Raw genomic sequence first — 26,127 nt, forward strand, 5'->3', positions numbered from 1 at the left:
AAAAAAAAAAAAAAATGATAAAAAAATTCAGTGGTTGGAAACATTTTAAAATATGCACACTAGAAATAATAAATAAAAAGGTAAAATCATGGAATACTATTTCTAAAACATATGACAAAAATCATAATTATACAGAGTTCACAAAACTGAAAAAAATATTAGCAATTAAAAATATTTCGGCTCATAATGGAAAACTATTTGGAGAAGGACAAGAGTTTATTCAGCAAGAGACTAGTAATTCTCTAGCAAGAGATTGGAGGTGATGATATTTGTAGAAATTAATAAAAATGGCAGCATCTCAGGGACATTCAACAAATAAAATTGTCAAGAATTGGTGATAGATTGCAGTTGAGAAATGAAATCAAGGGACGAGTCAAGAAATATTCTCAGTTTCTTTCTGATCTAAGCAATGGGAGAAATGATACCCATTTAGTGTAAAGGGAAATCCTGGAAGACAGCTTGTTCTGAGCTAGAATAAGTGAGTACTGGAAATATCAGGTATGAGAAGCCCCTGAGCCATCCCCATAGAGGTGTTTCAATGGGCTGGTCTAGGGACTTAGTACTACAGCTGTAACACACCTATTAATTTACATGTTCTTTGACATTTAACAAAATGCAAAGCAACTGCAATTACATAATAAGTGTGCAATCACACAGTAAGTTTCTTGAAAAAAAAATAAAAGAAAGATAAGGGGGAAAATGAGATTAAAAACAAATACTCCATGAGAAGAAGGCACTTGGAACAGGGGAGGTGAATGTTTGCAAGACAATGAAATACTTCTTCCTTGTTTCATCAAGGTCAGAGAGCTAATTAAGAACAAAAGGTATCAATCATTTTAATTAGACAGGTGGCCTCAACAAGTATTGAAACAGGATAAGAATTTTAGCACAGGTTTACAGAGATAGGATTTAATTGTCCATAAGGCAGTTCTCAATAAAAAAGAAATTTAACAGTACTTTATTCTCTCCCTAACTCTGACCATGGACACCACAAAACAAGGACACTGATGGACCTTAGGGGACAATTGCAGCCCCTACTGCAAACAGGTCATGTGACAAACAGGAGATTGGTCAGCAGATAATGTTTTATTTTTTTTCTTAACAACATTGTTACAGGTTAATCATTTGGGATTTCCTTTTGAGAAACAAAACTTAATCATATCAGGAAACAGATCAGGAATGGATAGCAACATCTATGGGTAAATTGGTAATCTCAGTATTGTCTTTTCTGTCCACACCCCCCCCCCAAATGATTAAATGTTAGGAGCCTTTCCAAAGCTCAAATGCAAGGTTTTCCCTGAGAGGTCAGATGGTACACAGGAAGGGGTCAGGGCTAGACTGTGATGCCAAGGGTTATACTCTCATGTAACCTTTTCCTACCAAACACTTTCTGTTTCCTTCTCAAACTCAAGTAGCAGGAACAAAATTATGATGTGAACTTCAGTTTATCTCGTGGATACACATGACCACCAAAGACAGTTGACAGGGACAAAGAATCTCTACTTACCAGGAGGAATGGGTGTAGTTCATAGAGGAGCTCAACCATGATAAAGAAAGATAACAATGAAAAGGACCTATAGCAGATGAGGATGTGATCAATGTTAAATCCTTAATCCAAATTCAGAATAAGAATTTAAAATCAACAAAATTATTCTCAGGGAAATAGAAGTGGTTTTGTTATTTATTAGAAAAGAATAGGTTTGAAAATCTTTTAAAACCTTTGAAAATACTGAATACTACAACATAACTGTAAAAAAAAGAGAGAGAAATCAACCCGATAGATAGGCTGAATGCCAAAACATGACAGTATGTCTGACAGTTCTCTCAGAAATCACCAGCATAGTATAAGTATGGTTAAAAAAATAATAAAAGATTGTCAGGAAATAAGTAGAGCAACAAAATTGTCAATATCTTTATACTAGACTAAAAACTAAACTTAATAAAGAACTTGTTAAGACAGAATTTTCTAAAATTAAAAGTGCTTCATATTTTTACAAAGTGAGCTAAGACATGCACAAACATCTCTGCAAAATGTCAGAGGAGCATGTGAAAAGTTGTGCGATATGCAGCCATTCGTGAAATACAAATTAAAATCCAATATAACTACCCATCTATTGCAATGGATGAAGTGAAAATAGGGATAATACAGCTGAGCATGGTGGCCGCACCTGCAGTCCCAACACTCTAGGAGGCTGAGGTCAGACTGCAAGTTCAAGCTCAACCTGGACAACTTCACAACTTAGAATTGATCTCAAAATAAAAGAGTAAACAGACTGGGAATGTAGCTGTGTGAAGGCACTAACTAGATGCAATCTCCAGAGGCCATGCGTGTGCACACACATGTGTGCACACACACACACTCTTAAATAAATACATAAATAAATGAAAACACCAAATCCTTCTGCATATGTACAGAAACTTGTTTACTTTTTTTTTCCTGTGAAGCATGTTTTTATTCATTAAGCTTATTGTTACATTTTAGGTATACAGTATGATGACATTCATCATTGGGAATTTGTTCCTTTACATGATATATCTTGGTTCTTAGTTTTTCCCCTCTCACCTGCCCTCGCTTCAACCCCTCCACATATATATTTTTTGGGGGAGGTACTGGGGATCAAACCCAGGACCTTGTGCTTGCCAGGCAGGCGCTGGAACCACTGAGCTAAATCCCCAGCCCTCCACCCATACACTTTTGGTGGAACTCTAAATGCTAAAGTCACTCTGAAAAAAAATTTGGCAATTCCTTTAAAGAAAACAGACTTACTATATACCACTTAGCACTTACATTAGTAGGCATTATGCTATAAGAAATGAAAATTTATTTGTGTACAGGAACTTGTACATGAATGTTCTTATCAACTTTATTCATAAAAAAAACTAACTTGAGTTGGTTAAAGAGTGAGATAATCTAATTAGTACATCCATGGAATATTAATCAACTATTAAAAAGTGTGAACTGTTGTTGCATGTAATAAGCTGCATGACTCAAGGATATTATGCTGGGTGGAATAAAGTCAATTGCATTTGGATATCGTGTGATTCTATTTGTGTAATGGCTGTGACGTAATGTAGTTATTAAGATGGATAGGAAGTTAGTATCCAGGGTTTGGGGATGTGTATGACTAGAAGAAGGCAACAGAGGGAATTCTGTGCTAATGATAGAGTAGGGGCCCTTGATTATGCCATGGTTATCCAAAGCTACGTGTGGTAAATTAGCATTTCACACGCATAGCCCCAAATGAGTGTCTGTACAATTGGTGAACTCGGATTCAACCCTGGATTGTACCAATATAATTTTTGTAGTCTAGATAAAGCACTGTGTCAGTGAAGGATTTTGCTTGGGGGTGTAGAACTTCCCTGTCTACTGTGGAATTATAATAATTTCAAAATAGAAATTCTTTAAAAATTAAATAATTTTATATTTAAAAGCCTTATAAAGTACTAAAGGGGTTACATAAGGGTGGAGAAACACACATTCAAGCTTGTTGTAGTAAAATTGAAGAATATCAAGGAAAAAATATTGAAAAAGCTTGCAGCAAGGGAGAGTTATTTAACAATCAAGAAAGGAAATTCAGGCACCATGGCATCATGCTTCTCAATAGCATCAGTGTGTACAAAAATGGAAAAAATATTTTCAAACTACTAAGGGAGAAGGAAATTGAGTCTAATACAAAGGTTCAGCTAAACTGTCACATGTGTATTCATTTGTTTATTCAGCATTTACTGCACAGCTATATGTGCCAAATGTAGTTCTGAGAATCGCGCAGTGAGTAACACAGACCTAAGTCTCTTGTTTGATGTTTTTATACCATCCTAAATGCAACTTCATCAGACTGTAATGTCCTCCACATTTCCCAACCACTCTAGGAAACCTTGCTATCTTTTCTTTGCCCTGATAGCCCAGGCTCAGTGCTGAAGATTAGGGATGCGGCGCTGAGGCTTGGGTTTCCCCTGGACCATCTTGCCATGGTAATCTTGACCCAAGAACTATGGTCAAGTCTTAGATCAAACCCAAAAGGCCTAAAAATTTTGGCTTATATGGGTTTTTCTTACTGCTCTTCATCATGAACAATACTATTTGGGAAAGTAGGGGTTTTTACACAATAACTTCTTAAAACACATAGAAATATCACTAAGTCAAAGTGGAGTTGTCCCAGACAAAGCCCTGGCTCTTCTGCATTCTCTCTCTTCCCAGGATATAAAAGCATGAAATTATTCGCCCTCACTTTACCTTGACTTTTTTTTTTTCCAGTACCGGGACTGAACTCAGGACCTTGCGATTGCAAGGCAACTGAGCTAAATCCCTGGCTAGCCTGACTTTCTAAGAAAGATCTTTATGTAAACCAGATGCCAATGTAGAAAAGTAAAATGTTTTCACATTAATAAATGTGAAATTAATTTTAAAACTAATTTTATTTTATTTTCCGAACATTGCATCTAAGACCTCATTTGTGAAAGCTTAATGTTTGAATTATTATTACTACATGTTTTACTTCCCAATGTCCACATAAGTGACAGTGGAATATTATCTTATAATGTCATTAATTTACTAGGAATATTTATTGAGCGTGTGGTATATATCAGGCATTTCTATATCATTATCTAGATACTAGGAATGCATAAGAAAAATTCAACATTAATGATAATGAGAAAAAAATGCATAGGTCTCACAATTTAACCTAATAGTTGCAGGAAATAGTAATAAACAAATAATAGTAATTGGTAGCAAATATTAAGACGATAAATAAGCCAGAAAGTTTTGGTAGGGAAATGATGATGAAAATAAAGCTTTCATATCCTTTTCAGTACACTGCAGTGGGACTCAAGTTGGATCTTGCAGAATAAGTATCACCCCACACAAACCTTTGAGAGCTGTGGGAATGTGAAGTACATTTTCATCTTGTCTTATGAGTGTGATTCTTGTCATTTTTTCAGTCTGCATTTTATTAAAATGCTAGTTTCAAACCTGGCATGTGGCTAACATATCACTACCATATTTTTCATAAAAACCTACAGGTGTTTCTTAACAAGGTTAGTTAACTGAGGATTTGAAAGAGAAAGGTATAAAACTGAGTTGAAATGGCTTAAAACAAACAGGTGTCTGGATGGTTAAAACTCTAACTTCCAAGTCTGGTTGCTTTAATTAATTTTATTTTTTAAAATCATTTTCATTAAGGTAAAATTGACAAATTGTATACATTAAAGGTATACAGCTTGATGTTCTGAAATATTTATATACTGTTGGAAGATTACTTTATGTTACTAATTAGCTGTTTTTGTTTTTACTGGGCACATCAAGGCATTTGAAGGTTGTGTTTTTCTCACCAGTAATATAAGGCTTTTAAAAAAAAATCCCTTGTAACACTAAAATAGGTATTTAAATATTGTGTATATCTAATTCTGTAAATGAGATGAAGTATTAACACTGTATCATAATCCACTATTAGCTCTTGAAATGGAGTTCACTGAATTATTTGCTATAAGTCCATTAAGATCATTAATTACACTGTGTACCAACAAAACTAAACCTCTAAACCACAGAAGGGTCTTAATTTGAAAATAGCTTTAAATCCATGGGAAATTTGCTAAATTTTATAGAATTGTACAGAGAACAGTTTTCCATGTATTTATCAATAAAATAAACTATATATTCTCATATTTACCTCATATTTATTTTTAAAGTAGATAAAACTTTACAAATGTATGCAATTCTCATCCTACCTTCCCAGATTTACTCTGTTCCTCCCTCAACATAGGGAGAAATTATATTCAAAATTTACTTTTTCATCTTTTCCTAAATATGGTTTGACATTTTCTAGAATATTTATGAATACATAGAAGTTATACATATTGAAGATAAAAAGAAGCCTATCTCTTTGTCCAAACTTGCTCTTTTGCAATGTTAAGAGGAAATTTCCTACAACTGAGGTGTTTGATTTTTTTTTTTTAAGCAACCTCATCAAAGTGGGCAAGACATTGTTTTGATAGAGAATGTATAATACAAGAGCCACAAGAATTCCTTCTCACTATTTGTCTATTTTTATTGCTTCATATATGGGCATGATAGTCTCATTCTCTCAAATAATAATGATTAAGAATCTGTTTTATGTTCAAGGTAATGCTATCCAACATTTTATGATAGAGAAAATATGCGGTTTCTCAAGATTTACACTTTTTGCCATGATAATACTTCATTTGCTACCAGTTTCTAAGGCAGTAGGAGAATATACAGGCCTAGTTATATATACAGATTAATCAGTATTTCTCTTTTTGGTTATACAACCTATTTTCATTTTTTGATAGATTTCACTAGAAAAGATAGGTATGGGATTGTTTTATGTCAAGAAATATTATTTTAATTTTGTTCTTAGTGTGAATTTAGTTTAATGCAGCTTATTAAGATAAAAATGACATTTGGTTATGTTTTGACTTTTTACTACTCCAAAATAAATTTTATTCTGTTGTTAGGCTCATATTCTAATCTTAACTAATTCTATACTTGACTTGATGGAACATCATTTTATCTCCAATCAAAGAAATCATTTCCTCTCCTGACTCAATTATAGAGCCATTGTTTCAGATAATCAATATAGTTTACATATTTTTTCAACAAAACCCAAGTGAAGTTATTGTTAGTCTAATATATGTGCTTGTTACATTATCTGTGATGCATGACATACTTAAATGTCCTGTTCACTCTGCTACAAAAGTTTCCTAATTTATCTTGGGTTGTGTGGTCTTTGCTTATTATCTAAGCAGTGCTTGATTATTTATTATGTTAGCCTAGTATCCAAGTAACATTTTTGATGAAATAAAATTAAGTGCCTCTATATACAGAAACTTTCTTTTGTTCATTTAATTAGAATTATCAAATTCAGACTACACCTGCAAATAAATTTTCAATGGGTACAAAGTTATAGTTAAATACGAGAAATAAGTAATAATATTGTATTGCACAGCAAGGTGACTATAGTTAATCTATCGTATAATCCAAAGTAGCCAAAAGAGGATTTTAAATGTTCTTACCATGACTTTATGAACAAAATCCTGATTGCTCTGGAAGTGTTACAAAGAATCAACAACGGGGATCATATCAAATAAAAAAGCTTTTGCACTGCAAAAGAAATCAGCAACAGCATGAAGAGATAACCCACAGAATGGGAAAAATGTTTTTACCAGTTACTCCTCAAAAGACTAATATCTAGAATATATAAAGAACTCAAAAAAATCAGACCCTTAAATTTAAAGATCCAATCCATAAATGGGCATCTGATTCTCAGATGAAGAAGGACAAACAGCAAATAAATACAAGAAAAAAATGTTCAACATCACTGGTCACTTGAGAAATGCAAATTAAAACAGCACTGAGATTCCATCTCACTACAGAGGGAATGGCTATCATCAAGAAATCAACCAATAACAAATGCTGGTAAGGCTGTGGGGAAAAAAGAATCCTTTTCCATTGTTGCTGGGAGTGTAGACTGGTGCAACCACTGCGGAAATCAGTATTTCCTCAAAAAACTAAAACTAGTGGCTCCATTTGACCCAGCTATTCCCCTTCTAGGTACCTTCCCCAGAGAGCTAAAAGTATCATACCACAGTGGTATATGTGTACCCATGTTTATAGCAGCACAATTTATAATAGCTAAATCTCAGAAACAGCCTGTAAGCCCATCAACAGATAAATGGATAAAGAAAATGTAGTGTTTGTATATAATGGAATATTATTATTCAATAAAGAAGGATACATTTGAGGCATTTTTAGGTAAATGGATGCATCTAGAGACCATAATTCTAAGTGAAATAAATCAGACAAACAAGTTTAAATACTGCATTATTTCTCTTCTATGAGAAACCCAAAAGATGAATAAGGAGCAAAATGGAGGATAGATATTGCGAAGTAGAAAGAACGTGTTCAAATGGTAACAAAGGAGGAGGGAAGGGGAAGGGGAGGAAGGGAAAAGGCATTAAAAATGGACGGAAATGAAAACAAAGGTTTTGTAAAGGAGGTAGAAGTGTTGAAGGGAGAGGACGAGAATAGAAAAAAAAGAATTAAAATATATTGGGTACAGGTACAAATTCTACATGATGAATGCAGTCATTATGTATGGTAAATGTGTACTAATAAAAAAAATAAGATTTTAAATGTTCTTACCATAAGGGAATGATAAATCATTAAGATGATGGATATACCTATTACTCTGATTGATCATTGCACAACATGTATGTGTGTATCCAAACATTACATTGTGCTTCATAAATATAATTAATTACTTTCCATTAAAAGTAAAAAAAATTAAATAATAATTTATACCAATTAAAAAACAAGATTTTTAATGTTGGGGCAAATGTAATCACCTTATAAACAATGGTGGTTTCAGTATATACATTAAAAGAAAGGAAAATATAAAAATGGTAAAATTTTCTTTGAAGTATTTTGTTAAGAAATTACAGCTAGTACAGCTAATATTACCAATACTAGTGTTAATAGTAAAAGTGCTAATTAGAAAAATTGAATGTGATCCAGGGTTTTGGTGAAGATAAGTACTCTTCTGAGTTTAATACGATTCACAAATGAGGAAGCCAAAAGGAAGCATTCATGAGTACTTACACATGCTGGTGGTATTTGAGAAAATTCGTAGCAGAACCAGTTATTTTCATCACATCTTTTGTTTCATTTTTGCTTGTTTGCTTTGCTTTGTGGTGCTTGCAATTAAGCCAGTGCCTCATATGTGGTAGGCAGCCACTCTACCACTGAGCTACACTCTAGCTCTCAAATCTTTTGGATGTCTCTAATACATAATCTAATCATGTGACTTTTATAGAATTAAAAGGCTCCAAACAATGAATACTTACATAGTTTTTAAATAATCCTTCATCTCATGAGATGAAACTTGACTAGAAACTGGACTCAGGAGAGTTCTCCTTACAGTACATTCAACCTCAGCATCTCAGTATAACTTATTTTTTAGAAAATTCACACTTGCATCCTGGAAAGGCCATCATCCAGTCTTTAAAGCTGCTTCAACAGAGCAGTCTGTGTGCCACCCCTGGAAGTCAGTATGAATCTCTAAAGCTATGAGCAGGCATTGCTATTATAACAAAAGTAATAGGACATACGGGGCCAGCCCTATTTAAAACTGCAACCAAAACAAATTTTTAATGTCCTAGAAAACTCTTTTCTATACTTAAGTATCATTTATTTTGACTCATTTCTGCAATACCATTATGTATTCAGTTTCTAGAGAATAAGTTCTTAATTTAGATGATAAACTCAAGATTTCATATTCTATACAGTGCCTCCCTATGGGTCTCACTATGGGTGTCACTATGTGTTCAGGGTGACCTTGAACTCACTATGCTGCCCAGGCTAGCCATGAGCTTCCAATCTGCCAGCCTCAGCTCTTTAATGTTGGGATTACAGGCATGCTCCATCATGCCTGATTGTGGAGTCACTTCATACAAAATAGACTAGTGTGGCCTGAAAATACTTCAAATATGCAAGGAAATCCTCAGTAGTATAATCTCAAGATGGAAAAAAGCTATTTTCAATCACATAGAACTTCTTCAAATCTGAGTTGGAATACTAAATACAAACCTCCTTGAGCACAAATAAAATTTTCTTTTTTTCACTTGGCAAACATACTCGCTATGTTTAGAAATTCCATTTTACACTTTTAGTTGTATTATTTTAAGGTTTCATACAAACTGTCTCATTCATGATTATTAATGTAATTCATATATACATACGTACACTAAACTACACACACTGGAAATATAGGCAAATGTAAGTAGAGTGAAACAGAAAAGTGTATAATAGTCATTAAACAAAAATTCAGTTATCAGTTTATACAAAATGGTTCTAAAATACAGTATACCATAGTTACTTTATTGCTAGAAGCTTTCAGTAAATCAACATCATCATCTAGGTGACAGAAAAGAAAAAAAGAAGCAGTTATATGCATGAGTCTTAATTCTTGTTGACAAAAGGGAAAAATCATATTAAAAGATTTCTTTGAAAATTAGAAAACTAAAAACAAAATTTTCTCTTTTGTTGAGACTATATTTAGTCATAACTGATAATCACTGAAACTCTAGAGGTACATGTGGGCATGGAAAATATGCATAAGCATGTAAATAAAATTGTTGAAGCATTTAAAACAGTATTTTGTTACAATAAAATTCACAAAATTTTCTTAATTTAAGATCTTGGCCTATAAATATCATTATACAGATGAGTATCAATAATATATCTTTGTCTAGATTTTGAGAGGACATTCATTTGTCTGCAGACAAATTTATTAAAAAGAGGTGTCTTACTTTAAACTAATGCTACAAATAATAACTATGTGTTCTTAAATTTATAACCCTCTGGATATTTCAAAAATGAATTAATAGTTGGGACCAATGTTATTTTACTTTCATTTTCTGAGTAGACAAGATGAATGCTTAAAAAATGCTAATTGAAGCCAAGCATGGTGGCGGATGCCTGGAATCCCAGCACTCAGGAGGTTGAGGCAGGAGAACCACCATGAGTTCGAGGCCACCTTTGGCTACAGAGTAAGTTCAAGGCCAGCCTGGACTATATACAACAAGACCCTATCTGAAAAGAAAAAAACAGTGATTGAAACTGGGTATTAATTCAAAAGTGGAGCCTTGCCGCTGCCATGTTTTAGAAACTAAAACATGTTTCTTTTTAGTAAAATCATAGATAACAAAAGAATGATAAATGTATTACTTTAAATTATACAAAAAACATTGATTTATCAGTGTCTGCATCTTAAAATTTTGGGATTGTCTAATTGCTTACAATTTTATTTTAAAAGCATAAATACCACACTTTGACACATGCAGAGATTCATAGACTCTTAGTTAAAATGTCAGATTTATCTACTTGGTTTTTCTTCTTTGCTGAAAATTCTGATTGCTGAATTCATATGGTAAATATATATCTCCACATATTTGCAAACTTCAGTTCTCATGCCTAATGCCTCTGGCGTGAAAATGTATACATTCAAGAGGAAATGTTTCCCTGGGTTCTAATTACGTGTTCCTACCTAAGATACCTTTATTGGCTTTATGTTCCTGTACCATCTACCTTAACAAGTCAAAGTTTTAAAATTGGAGCATACTTGAAAACTGAATCAACATATCATATGTCAATAATTGCATACTCTTTCACTCCAAAAGTCTCTTGAAAGTTTTTGTTTCCTACCACATTCAGGGTATAATTAAAGCAAAACTAAAATTAATTTCCTAGATAATATTATAAAAAATATCTGTGTAAAGGGTTATGATCTCAGAAAATACTTGGAATCTTCTAATACAAAGTACCCTTATTTTATAGAGCTGTTCACATCAATCAAAGGTCCATAAGTCATCCAGTTCTTTCCAATATTACTATAAATTTTTTTTCCTTGTAAGGAATACACTGTGAAGTAAGGATTTACAGAAAGGAAGTAGATAAATGCTGTGTCTTTTATTTTGAAGACGGTGATCATGTCACTGTACACCAACTGTCTTAGGGCTTATATCTTTTCCAGGGCTAAAGAGATCACTCACACAGGGCTTTCGCTGCATCCCTCTGTATTTTTGAATTCCTCCTTTATTTCTCTATATTTGATACTTTCCAAAATATTTGCTAAAGTTGAAGTGAACAGTAGAGAATATAAGGTCACTGTCCTTTTCAAAATGTTTCCTCAATTAAATCAATATTCAAGTTCTGCCAAGTTCAATATTTTCTTAATTCAGTTTTATTGCACTTCCCTTTCAGTTCTCCAATCTAAATTCTTGTAACTTACTTCAAATATCTCAACTGTGGTCTGTATTGTATTATCTTTGAAAATAATCCAGATAATATGTTTCAGATTAATCTATAAAGGATGGCATTTTGTACAGGATTTAAAACTATATACAAAGAATCCGGATTATCTAATCTCCACATATTTCCCTAGACTGGAATGAAATATTCCACATCAAATGTTTCCAAATATCTTTCTGAGCCAAAGCTGTCCAATTGGTTTATATTAAGCACATACATTATTCCAATTTCACTTCTGTCTGACCCTCCCATATTTCTCCTTTAGTGACTCCAGACTGTACCTTTGATACTATACTACTTTATACTAGCTGCTAAAGTATATAGAAATCAGTCCTCATGACAAATCAATTACACTGAATACTCTTCAACTCCTTCCACTTCTTCAGTAAACATATTAAAGGATACTTAGCAAATTGCGATAACTACAAATGTTAGGAATATTGTCATTTATGTATTGATGATTTATGTATTGTAATACTTAAAAACAACCATAAGTAATGAATTATTTGTTGAAAAAACTTAAAATATTTTAATTGGTAAAATAAGCAAGACCTCAGTCATTCTAGTCATGTTTATAAAGAACAATATATGTTACAACAATTATAAAATTATGATGCAAAAATATGTATTTTGTGTTTAATGATTCCTTGATTAGTGTTTTGTACCTAAAAAGAAAACTTGATAATAAAAGTATAAACTAACAAAATTTCCATCCCGGTAATCATGTCTCTCAACCTAATACATTCCTTTACTAACTGCCCCCTCAACCTGCTTCTGTGGCACTTTGCATGCATTTCTGTTACAGTACTTATTTTAACAAGACATAGAGGAGGGCCGGGGATTTAGCTCAGTGGTGCTGCTCCTGCCTTGCAAGTGCCAAGTCCTGAGTTTGATCCCTATTACCAAAAAGAAAAAAGAGAAAGACATAGAGGACAATACTTCTTCATTTTAAAATTCCTGATAATTACTATATAATGAATTTACTCAAAGTTTTATTGACTGAGTGGCCAAATGAATATGATAATTACATGCCTTTTACAATACCATGAATTGAAAGACAAATACACAGAAAATTAAGATATTATATTCAATAAAATATCAAGGTGACAATCAAGAATTCAGACTCATTATGCAACTTTATGCCACAATGCAGAAAAGGAAACTTAAACTCTAAAACACCGTATTAGTAGAAACTATAATTGTATGTTTTGAATGGATTCAAGTGATGTTTATGCTATTTGTTGTATTCAGATAATATACAAAGAGCTTTGCTTTATTCTTATTTCCTTAGATGCCAAAAAAGTAGACACTTCAATAATCTTTTCTACTTTCTTCCTAAGTAACAAATGAAGCAAATAATTGGAGGCTGGTACCTGTCCAAGGAGATTAAACAATTGCTTAGTTGAGCCTAAAATATATAACTTAAGAATATTAAGATTTTATGTAAACTTTTCTTCCATAAATTAATTTTTTAGCTTCTTTGGATATATCTATTCTTTTAAAGTTCCTTATTATAGTGGCTCTGGAATTTCAGAGCTTTTTCCTAGATACACTACAACGTTTTGTAGAGTATATAAGCCAATAAATAAATTCTGAGAAAAAGTTCCTCATCAAATTTATGCACCATATAGCTTAAGCAAAAGTCAGATAATATAAATAGAAAGATGAAAAGAATACTTTGCTTAGTTTACTAACTTCATCAATTTCATTTTAATAATACAACAAATGATTTTATAATCATATTTAAGATAGGTAATAAGGTTTCTAAATTAAAAATAAAGTATGATTGTAGAACTAAATTCCACTACCATCTTAAAGGATCAAATTTGCTTTTCAGACTTCACGTAATATAAAAATGTATTGAGTAATTTAGATTATGCTTGAAAGGGGAGATACTATGTACATTCTAGGTAGCCTCCGTGTTTCATAACTAGAAGAAATAATTTAGATCAATAGGCTTGAATGAAATATGTGGCCTAAAAGAATACAACTTTAAAATCATAAAATAGGACTAGGAGTATAACTCAGTGATAGAATGTTTGCCTAGCATGCAGGAGGCCATGAGTTCGTTAGCCCAGCAACACACACACACAATTGGTAACATATGTAAAATAACTGACAGTCTTTTGAAGGAACCTTGACTTCATGAATACATAAGCATTAATTATTAGATAAAATCTATATTTTTAAAAAACTTACTTGGCTTATGCCACGTTCTTAACATATGTGAACATCATCCAAGTTATATTGTGCATACTCAAGATTCTGAGGTAGCGGGGAAGATTAAAAAAGCCATATGGATACAATATAAAATTGTAAAGTGTTTTTCTTATCAGAAATCAATAATATTTTTTAAAATGTTAATAGCTTATTGTTTCCTAAGATAATGCTCATATCTAAATGTGCATACATGGAAAAGAAGAAATTAAATCTTCTAAGATAATATAAAAACATATAGTAATATCTTTGCTTTCTGTCACTAAGCAGAGGAATTTTTAAAAAGTTTTATAACATTTTAATTGTGTACTTTATAACATTTAATTGTGTATAAAGTACTTCTGCCCTGTTATCCTGAAATTTTGAGTATAAGTGGCTTGTTGAAACAAATATTATTTATTGAAGTCATCTTGTATGTAAAGCTTATTTTTACTCAAGTGTTAAATATAACAAGTGTGATAGTGGAAAAAGGGAAGTTTGTATACATGCTCTTTTTTCTTCTTATATCTATAAACATTACCTTCCAGAACACATTGGCAGAATAGCACAAGAACATTACTCTTTATTGAAACATCCCCAAAGGATATGTCAAAATTTTTCTTCCATAGCAAGATACACTAAGTTAAAATATCAGATGAGAGCATCATAATAAAGCACTGTAGAGAAAAGAATATGCAAATATGAATGAAGATCCTAAAAACAAAGAAAAGAAACAATACTATGGCAACTAAGAAGTTAGCTTCAAAAATTGAGTAAGGGAAAGGATTTGCTCTGGGGCTCTAGTACCTAACACCAGAAATGTTTTCTTCTAGATAGCACACACCTAGAAAACCTGGAAAGAACAGTATGAAGTCAGTTCATTGATTTGATCAAGAAAACCTTTATCTAATACTAAAACTGGAAGGGAAAAAATGAGAATCAGTAAAATGGATCTTACTGAGGACAACAGATTCAAAATAAAAATAAGGATATAGTGAGAACATGTTTAGAAGTTATTTTGTAAAAATCAAGGCCAGGAGTAACACAGACATGGTGTTCATAGCGAATTAAATAAAATGAAGTAGTAAAGATAGAAGACATAAGAAACTCTTAAAATACTCTTTCTGCAAATCCTTACACAATCTTGCCTGTCAGTGTAAGAACTGCTACAGATGTCTATGTGAAGAGACCTGGCTGTGGGACAGGTGAGGGGCGTCCTGTCCTCCACTGCATGCTCCAGCTGCTTGAGAGGTGTCATAGCCTCCATTTATACCCAAGAACTCAGGCTGAGATATGTTCAGAAACGTGGTTAAGGTTATACAACTACAAGTGATGAACTTAGGTTTTTCTAGACTTACTTGGAGTTAAGCTGGGCCTGCACTTTGTTATTTTAATAAAATATAAAGGAAATTTACATATTATACACGTGAAAAATTATATACCATATTTAAGTTTCCCATGTACTTAGACATATCATACATATATGAATGCGCATATACATAATTTATTCTAAATTTAAGAATAGGAGAACAGTATCTAATTCATTGAAAATGAACAGCATGGTTGAAATGGAAAAAGCGAAAGACAGAGCAGAGACAGCCTCAAGCCTGGCGGGTCTTTCACGGCTTGCCCCTCCTGTCTCAGGGTTTGTCTTTCCTGCTAAACCCAGGAAGCTCACTGTGCCTGAAAGATGAAGTGCTGAAACAACACCTGCCTGTACCTCCCTACCTCCCTGTGTCTTAAAGATAAACCGCAAGAACCACATTTACCTCCACCTCCCTACCCTTTGCTAAGTTCTGCTTCTGTAAAATTCTTCTTGCTCCTCCGCCCTGGCTGAAGAACATAAATGTGAGAACAAACTTAGAAATGGGGCTCAGACTTTGGAAGGTTACTTCTGCTGGGCCTGCTAGCTAGCGAATAAACCTGCTTTCCCTTCCATTCTCTGAGTTCCGCTCTCTTCCCTGGTCTGCCTGCCCTCTGAGTGCCATTTTAAGGTGACTGGAATATATGAATCACTGTGTATCAGTTTCTTGATGAAGAAATGTAAACATAGGGATTTAGAGATGATTGTGTCAGAAAAGCAAAATCAAAATATTTAGAGAAACTATCGTTTATAAAATAGTATAGGAATCTCAGCAAAAAGTAATTCAGCAGATAGTTTGCTAACAGTGGATACAAAATATGGACAAAAGGAAGGATCTTAATAGATTCCTGCTACAGGGAAGTCTTAACTCTGCTAAAATCGGTCTTGTACTCTGGGAGTGGAGAGATTTCATAGATAACTGCATTTCTGCTACATTTGATGTATAGAGAAGGATTTTTGCATGACATTGGTTTGGAACCAACATTTTGAAGCATAGTCCAGAGAAGCAATGAGGAACAGAGTTGAATAAATTCCACACTGCTTGTGAAAACAAGCACTGAAAACAGGCCGCCCTTAGACTTCTGACGGTTTGCTTAAGAACTTTAAGAAAATACAACTAAGAAAGAAAGTCAGAAATGAAAAATTAAGATCTGATTCTACCATTGAAAACAGACCTGTGTCAAAATTAATGAAAGACAGGTAAAGAAAATAAATTATTTTTACAAATAGCATTCAGTCTTATGTTCTTAGATTAAAAATTATAATAAAAGATGAATGTGAATGAATAAACAATGTAGTAAGGACTTAAAAATTATGATGTGTGAGAAGTCAACAGTGTTTTAGGATGTTTCAAATACAGAAATTTTAAAATACGAATTTTGTTAAGAAAAGAGAAAGCAGCCCACCAACTGGAGGAGAAAGGACTGCTAGTCTGATCTTTTGTTGTTACTGTTTTGTGTCTTCCATATCAAAGAAAATTACCAAACTAGAACAGTCACTTTTGATATGGATTTGAGATAGACTCAGATTTACCAGGGGTCCATGTAAATGAGGGATAATGAGAGAGAGATTTTCTGAATGTCCCACTGTGGTCTCCTAAATGGATGACTGGTGAGCACTTAGACAAGAAAGCAGTGATGATGAAATGTCAAATGTCTTCAACCAGGACAAGCTCTTTCATTATGTTAGGATTGCTATACCAGAAGTATCACAATATTCAATTTACAGTGTACCTTCATTTGAACCATGTGTCTTAAGAGATATTTTATTATAACTTTGGGAGGAAGAAGGAAAAGAATGGCTGTAGGAAAGAACAGTTGAATAGATTGAGGGAAGCTGATCAACCTTTCCCCAAGCAAATTTTGTCCTTTCCACTGCTTCAACTAAAAATGTTATTCTGTGATTTGGCTCAGGATGTGGATACACTCTTTGAAAATCTGCAGATAATACAGAGTTGCAATGGAGAGGTAATAGATTATATGGAAATTAAATAAATCTTCAAAAATGTTTTGTACTGCTGAAGCAGTTATCTAGATAATATGTTATCTAGCAAGGGACTACAAAGAAAATGTAAAAACTACATTTAAACTTCAAAAATGTCATTTATATCAACAAAGAATACAGTTCATTTTAAAAAAAAGATAAAAATGTGTCCACACAACCTGTAGTCTTCAGCTACAGTAAAAAATATCATGCCTTATTATTTCTTCTTATGTACTATAAAGTATTTATATTCTTCAGGTATATTAAAGTAACTTTAAAGCACCATGTATATATTTTGAAGTAAAAATATTTAAGACTTCTAGTCTTAAAGAGACAAAGCAAACAATTACACAATGTAGGTAAGTGTGAGAACATCTTAAATAAGTTCCTATGGTGGCAACTGTACCATATAATTTCCCACACATATCTAGTGATGAAGATGTCAGAAGACTCAAAACATGTTGCCTTAAAATATTTGCTGCAATAATAGAAAATTCATCAATTAATTTCAGAGTCCTATAAGTAATTTAGAGTACTTTGTATAAAGTTATATTGTTGATAAAGAAAATATTCTGTAGTTCATGCAGCAAGATTAGAAAAATTATAGCAACAAAGTATTCACAGAAGACCACAAAGGAAAAAAAAAAGACATTGATTAAATATCTCACCTGCCGAATACCCAACCGATAGGCAACAATCCGATCCACCGCATCGGGATTCATTTGGGTCCACTGTAGACTGTAGGCATAAACACGGTGCCGGTTTTGCCACACGGGGTTGTAGGTATCGTAGTAGAATTCTGGAGCATAGGCCTTTCCTGCAAACAGAAATTGCGCTTAAATGTGAATGCTGACGTCTAAGACTTTACACATACCTGTTACTGTCTGTGGTCCTGTTCTATGTTCTTACTACATGTCCCATAGGTAATTATCCTATTTGAAAAGTCATATTAATAAGATCTAATCAATGTCCTGGTATGTTGTGAAGAGTAAATTAAGCAGAGTTGTTTGAAGGAGAATCGAGAATGACTCGAGGTTTGAGGCCCAAGCAATTTGAGGCATAAAATTCCTGTCAACTGAAATGGAAAGCTGTGGGTGGATAAAGTTGGGGAGTGGGTTCAGGAAATAATATTTGAACTGAGTGATTTCAATGGTAACATCAAATATGCAATAAAATACACCTGGTCTGGAATACAGAAGTAGTCAAGATTGGAGCGCTTACCTTGCTAACTGGAGCCAAATAGATAGAGTGTACATTTAAAGCCATAAGAAGGAGGCAATCACCAAGGAAATGTGAATAGACAGAGAAAAAGACTAAGATCTGAGCACTAGGACACTTCACAATTCAGCATTATGGGGAGAGACGAGAGCCACACAAGTCAGAGAAGAAAAACCAGTGCATAGGAAGGAAGGAAAACAAAACAAAATGTGCTACCAAGAGATCAAAGGATGTGTGTTAGAAAGGGAATGGTTGGGGCCGGGGGTTTAGCTCAGTGGTTCCACCGCCTGCCTCGCAAGCTCAAGGTCCCGAGTTTGATCCCCGGTAACAAAAAAAAAAAAAAGAAAGGGAATGGTCAATTTTGTTGAAAAAAAATGGTGAAAATTAAAATTTCTGCATTACCTGTGCCTTTGGTCAATAAATTGGAACTTTAAACTAAAACCTGCGATAGTTGTCAGAATTAAAATGGCGGCACTTTTGTAGAGCTCAGGACCACCAAAATAAATAAATACAAGTAGACAATTATAAATGTGGGCTCTCATGTAGCATTCCTAAAACAACATTCACAATACAGTACACTAGTACTGCAACCTCAAACAAAGACCAGCACAAGCTTACACAGAAAGCACTTCTCTCTGGACATTTGCCCCACAGCTGTCCGTTTAGCCTTGGACTGATGGCATCCTTTCTATTAATCTTTATAGCCAAGTGTTAGTTTCAAAATATCTTATGGAATCCTCTTCATCTTGCCTTTAAAGCTTGCTTTAGACTCAACCTCTTCCAGTACACTCATGGTTTAATGCGCCATGGGTATTTTTATTGCAATCTTCTGCTCTTTCCAAAGGGATACCATTATTTTGATGAAAATCTTCTCATTGTTATTTAGGTAGATCAAATAATGTTTGAGCAATGATAAAAGAATTTGATCAAAATAAAAGGGGGCTTTACTTAGATTTTTGAAGAGATTTTATGTGCACCTAATTTACATAACATATACAAACCATGTCAGCTCTTCCATCCGAAAATCCAAAACGAAAGCTCTGCAAACCATTTGGAAGAATAGATCCAATTTTAAAATTTCTAAAATATAGACTGTTATTACTAATAATAAACTTAATGAATAATTCAACAATATTTCCCGAGAGCCTAATAAATGCCAGGTACCACGTGAGGAATTGGAGATACAGTGAATGAGGAGGTGTAACTTCATTCCTCACGGGAATTGCTTATATTTTCTCAGACTTTTCAAATAGCTTTCCAGGTCTTTGCAATTGTCACTGAATAAGTTGATAAGTTTTCCTTTTTTCATTATTCTTTCAATGTCTTTTCTGTAGCATCTTCTATAAAATTGGATTAAATATTAAATGTGCTCCTAGATTCCTCTCCATGTTTTCAAATTTCTCTTACCTAGTTTTGTTTATGTCTTCATCAGTCAATACATACCCACTATCATTTGGAAGAGCTGATTCATAACAACTTATAAAATAACTAAAGGAACACGAAGATCAGAAACAATGGTCTCTATTACCCTGGAGAGTTTCACCAGTGATGTCAGATGAACTGAACTCAGAGTTTGACAGGTTTACTACTAAAATTAAATACAATGAATAAATATCTGAACCATGGTGACACATGGCAGAGTCCCCTACATCGATATTATGTGCATTTAAAAAAAAGTTCTATGAATAAGTTGAGTGAAAAATGAATTATCATATCCAAAGATACTCACATTTAAAACGTTTCTAGAAAAGTTATTAACTCATTTTATTTTCTGCTTTTATCTCATGTTACATCTTATTTAATAATAAGTAATGGCATAAGTTCATGTTCTTAATGCATAAGAGTAAAGTCCAGGTGAGAGGAAAACAACGTACTGAATGAAGGAATTAGTAGCCAAAACGTGTGAGAATTTGTATTTAAAAGCAAATTTCTCCACATGTAATTGAGGAGATTCATTTGCTAGCATTTAAGAAAAAGAACTAGGGGTTTTGATTAAAATATATACCTTAGGCTGGGGATATAGGTCAGTACTAAAGCACTGGGCTGTACATATGAGGCCCCGGGTTTGCTCATCAGTGCCACAAAACAAAACACAGCAAAGAAACAAAAGCATCTAATACCTAAACATGAACTAATGAGCTGCTTAGAGGAGCAATGGAAGCCCAGGGTCCTGCCTTAGGAGAGTCGTGTCTAGACTGAATTGAGGAACTAAGTGTCTAGTGCTTTTTTCCCCCACACATGGGAGATAGGAGTTGCTTTTTTATTTAACCAAGAACAAAACACAATAGATATGAGTCTCAGCACTGAGTAGTGCTTTCCTAATAAAAAGAATGACAGATTTAAAGAAAAACAAGGAGAAAGAGAGTCATAACTAGGAGATATTAAGCCTGGAAAATGAAACAAAGTTCTCAAAAAGTGGGCACATGTTTTTCTAAGAGTTAAAAAATTATCACAGAGGACAGAATCCAGATTAAATGTTAATTCACTATGAAATAAGATGAATACTACTGACTATAAGAAGCATGTGATTTTAAGTTAAAAATATTATACCAGTGATCTCTGAATAAGGAATGGCCTACCTTACTAGACCATAAATCCCCTTCAGTAGAGGTATTTAGTCAAAATCAATTATAAATAGGGCCAGGGATTTAGCTCAGTGGTTCTGCTGCCTGCCTCTCAAGGGCAAGGTCCCAAGTTCAATCCCCAGTACCAAAAAAAAAAAAGGGAGAAAGATAATTAATTATAAATAGCCACTTAGCAGGGCTCAGAGGGGTAGTATTCCAAATATGGGTATGAAATGACCTTTTATTCTTGAATTATTAGGGTGTGATGAAATGTTTGCTTATTGTCAAGTTGTATTTGATATCTCATTTTACTTTCAGATTAAATATGGCTTAAATGGAATGATCTAATACTTATAAATTATCTCATGACCTTGTAAAAGTATTTCTCTGAAAAGATCATACATTTATTGTAAAGAATAATGTTCCACCCAATTAAGTATACAAAAGTATGAATTTATCTTTAAGGCGAGGCCAAGGAGTCAAGATATATTTTAAATACTCTAGGTTATTTGAAGCAAAGGAATGCAGATCATGCATTTTGAAGCAGCCTAAAGAGTCTAAACTTTCTGTCCTGTGCAACAGAAGACACCACAAATAGTTCAAGAGTTGCAGAAACATCTCTTTGGCCCTTTTTTCCTCCCTGAGGCTGGCAGCAGCATGCTTGATCCAAGAGCCAGTGTCACTGGGGCAAGAATGAAAGAGGACAGATAATGAGACTGAGGCCAAGGAGGATGGCATGATGTCAAGAAATCATACTGAGCATTTCAGTGAGCAGATATGCTTCTCTCATGCACTTTATGTTGGCTGCCACGGGGTTAATTGGCTGCATATCAATATGCAAATCACCGTAAATGTAGGAAAATTGTTTATCTAAATGACTACTTTTAAGGTTATTAAACACTTTGACCCTGAAGTTAATAAAAAAGACCTTCACAATCTTTTGAATGATATTAATTTGTTTATGAATGCCTATTTTCAAGGAGGTGAAATAATTAACCTCCAATCTAAACCTCTTCAAACATTACAAATTAATCAAATTTTACTGTAAAATTCTATAATCATTTTATAGTTAATTGCAGACCATTGAAAAATCTTTTCCAATATATTTTAAAAAATTAATTTGCTATCTCTTGTCGTGTATCCTATGTGATAATTTTTATGGAACATTAAAAATATGTTAGAGATTGATTGAAAGTTTCAAATTATAGATAAAGAAATTTAGGGACAGAGTGGTGATGGTGATGATATATGAAAGATATTATAAATGAATAATCAAATACAATAAGTTTTATTATAAATTTTGCTCCTGATTCATAAAATTAAAAATAAGGCTATTTTTAGTTGAATATAATCACACACTTTAGAAGGAGTAAAAAGATTCATATGATGCATAAATACATTTGATTATTAATAAATACTAGATCAGCAATAATCTTAAGCAATTATGATTATAGATTTGCTTGTTTATATTTCAAAGGATACTTTACTGAATTTTCTTTTGGAAAAATCTTAGAAAAATACTTTGATTTCATTTGTGTATTATGTATAATATGTCTTATAATCTTCCAAAGCACAAATGTAATTTTGTACTCTGATTTTAGAGTCAATCATGTTTAATGTTTTCATACGTACACTTGTAAGAAGCATAGTAATACCAAGGCAGTATTTTAAAATAATGTTAGGTTCTAACAACCAAATGAGACATCTGCTGGTTGAGCAGAGAAAGATTTCATAATACTTTTCTTCTTCCTTTTCATACTTTAGCCACTTTTCTTCTACTTCTAGCAATAGTACTATGAAAATTTTTTTACTCTCACATTCTAGTTTTATTTTTATACAGCACTGCTCCAGTTTAAATCTTTTTATATACGCTGACCTAGAACTACTTTCTCTATCTAAACTGAATATTTTTTAGATAAATTATGCATGATTATACTTAAAACTTGGATTGTAAAATATTCTTAAAATATATGGATAAAAAATTGGGTAACTCAAATTACTGCACAGAATTTAGAAAAAAAGTACAAGTGTTTTATTTTGCATAAGGCTTTTAAAAATGATTAAATTGAGGTTTGAAAATATAATTTATGCATAATGCTAAAAAACTAAAAATAATTATTCACATTAAAAACATTTTACATGTACTTGGCTTTATGAATTGATTTTAATAATGTCACTACGGAAAAGGATATAATTGTAGTCAAGACCACATATTCTGCTTTTTGAAAGCATTTGCCATTTTTAAAACAGGTTGTAGGAAGATAAATAAAATAGGTATATTTGCCTTAGAAAAAAAGATTTATAGGATATGGTTGCATTTGTGAGAGATATCTCTTGATTTTTTTATACTTCATTGAAGTGAATATTAAGGTACTGAACAAAATCCAAATAAATAAAATCAACCCAGCTTTATCTCAGGCTGTACAATACAGAAAAGAAAAACCGGCAAAATCAACTAACTGTGAAATACTTGTTGGTACAACAGAATAAAACAAAACCAAATGTAAAGTTTTGGCCTGAGAATGCAATTGTAACAAACATCTTTTTAGATGTGTCACTAAGCTTGCAAACAAGAAAAGAAATTCCTTAGAAGTCAAGACACAGAAAACTGAAAACAGGATAATTAATGAGAATTTGAGGAGAAACAAAAGTGTTACTGGTCTTTGCACCCTCAAGAGTTGGATTTTTATGCCTAAGGAGATGCAGTTAATGCACCATTGGAAGACGAAAAGTTAGAAATGAGAGTACCACATAGAACCAAAATTCGTGAAAGATATAACCTCAGATTCCCTCTCACCAATATAGGAAGACAACAACTATAATTGGGCTGACACACACACACACACACACACACACACCCACACACACCCGTGACTAGTGACGCTGCTGCGGTATCCGAGGAGAGCCAAACCACATTAGTCTGAAAGATAAGCACTCAACCTGGAGTGCAGTGAACTCCCCTAAATCAAATTCCATCAAGTTTCAGTGAACAAGAATTCAAAATTAGATTATTATAAAACATAAGAAAATGTCCCATTGTGTGACCAAGAGGCCAAGGAGCCTCAATAGTAGACATCATATAATAGAAACGTGAAATAAACTTTACAAAGTAAGTGTGCTTAAAACAGTTCAAGTCATACAATAAAGAAATGCAAACAAGTATCACAGACTTTGTAGGAAAGAATAATCAATACTATTTTTTCCTAGCAAGATAAAAATCATGCTGGGGGTGGGGCAGGCAGGTGGGCTTAAGGGAAGAGGGTTTATATGACATTTTTATTGATCTTAGGAGAGAAGACATTCCTCAGAGAGACAGGAATGGTTCACAGAAAGACAAATAAGAGAAGAAATATACTGTGACCACATGTGGAGAAAAATAATATTTTCACAACTACTACAGGACCTGGTATGATGATAACATGTAGGACCTTCTCCCTATACCACTCTGTACCTCTGAAGAAGACGGACAATGTTACCGGCATTGCTACAATGACTGACACAAGGCTCATGTTTGAATAGGACAGAAGAACAGCTCAGTGATCAGTTTTGAAACTACTTGTTTGATCTGTAAGATGTTGAATATTCACCCTAGCATTCAGTTATTCTGAAATTATTTTAACCAGCATTCACATAAGTGGAAGAAAAGATGTTATAATGTACCCTTCAAAATTCATTACCCAATGGGAGAAAAATCTGGTGACAGCAAACTTTACCAAAATACACTTGCAAACTACAAAAATAAAAAACCTAATGTAAACTTCTCAAATGTGTACTGATCCAAGAGGTGTAGCTATTGAAATCTGTGGCAAGCTGAAAACATGGATCATACAGTGATTTTAAAAAGTCTTTCTAAAAATCATAGGAATTGCAGTTGTCTGTGTGCTTCTTTAGTAGAAGCTAAACATTCGTTAAGTGATTTGAAGTTCAGAGTCATAACACTTTTATGTACATAGACTGTCTAAATCAGATTATGCATGATAGTCTGTTAGGTATAATATACAATAAAATGTATCCAAATCTCTGTCATTCCTCCATAAAGAAGAAAAAAGATTTGGAATCAAAATTACTTTTTCTTCAAATTAATGAAACAAGTCATATTAAGAGGAAAAGAAAGGAACCGAATGATGTAATGCAAATATTAATTAGCCAGATTTAGTCAGCCCAAAATGTATAATATACTTCAAAATATCATGTGATACACAATCAATATACACAATTTTATCTATGAATGTAAAAATAAGATTTGAAAAGCATTTTCAAAAAGAAAAGGACACTTGCAGAAATGAGGCTTGTCCTAATTTTTCAAATAGGATAATGATATAAATACTAACTGATGGGAAGAAGGAGAATGGAATGAATGGGTGAAAAGTACGAGGCAGGAAAGCAGTAAGATGATATCATCTACATCAAAAGATGTAATTTGGAGGGCAAAGAGAAGCTGATGTCCAGATGGATGGTACAGAAGCAACTGGTCAGGACTCAGGGTAGACTTCTAAGTTTCTAATCTGCACACTGCCTGGTTACAGAAGTTTCTACCTGAGATGGAAAATGAGTGTATGTACTTCATTCTGGAGGAGGAGTGAAGAGTTCCATCACCTCTTTGGGTCCTATCTTTCTGAAAGCCTATTCTTGTCATTCAAAGCCATGTAAAAGTTATGATCACAAAGCTGAGGACATGAAAGGTAGTTTGAGGAAAAAATTATTTAATTCTGTGAAGTCAAAGGAAAATAAAAAAGAGTGTACTCATCTCTATTGTCTATATTTGGCATTTAGTTGTATGATATTTAATATTAGCCCAATCAAATTAAACATAGGTAATAAAGAAATCATTACCAGTTAATCGATTCCACCTACTCTCAGATGACTTGAAAGATCATAAATTAACATGATGAAGGGATTTTTAAAAATTTGTAAGTAGTGCTTAACATGAGGGACTATTTTAGCAGCAATAAAACTGAGCGCCATCAAGAGTATGTTCA

At 33.2% G+C, this 26,127-nt stretch overlaps 1 protein-coding gene across 2 annotated transcripts in view; it reads right to left on the reverse strand.

The window, feature by feature from the left end:
- Positions 1 to 26,127, reverse strand: part of Mdga2 (MAM domain containing glycosylphosphatidylinositol anchor 2) — an 801,066-nt gene that overhangs the window by 56,925 nt on the left and 718,014 nt on the right. For both annotated transcript variants that reach the window (XM_004835599.4, XM_087207963.1), the window contains one exon: positions 18,035 to 18,183. In XM_004835599.4, the coding sequence (XP_004835656.1) occupies positions 18,035 to 18,183 (149 nt within the window). The remainder of the gene's footprint in view (positions 1 to 18,034; positions 18,184 to 26,127) is intronic.

The sequence above is a fragment of the Heterocephalus glaber genome, unplaced genomic scaffold, assembly GCF_053883595.1.
Source record: "Heterocephalus glaber isolate CG9 unplaced genomic scaffold, H.glaber_assembly_v1.0 deba00000901, whole genome shotgun sequence".
In the NCBI taxonomy this organism is placed as follows: Eukaryota; Metazoa; Chordata; class Mammalia; order Rodentia; family Bathyergidae; genus Heterocephalus; species Heterocephalus glaber.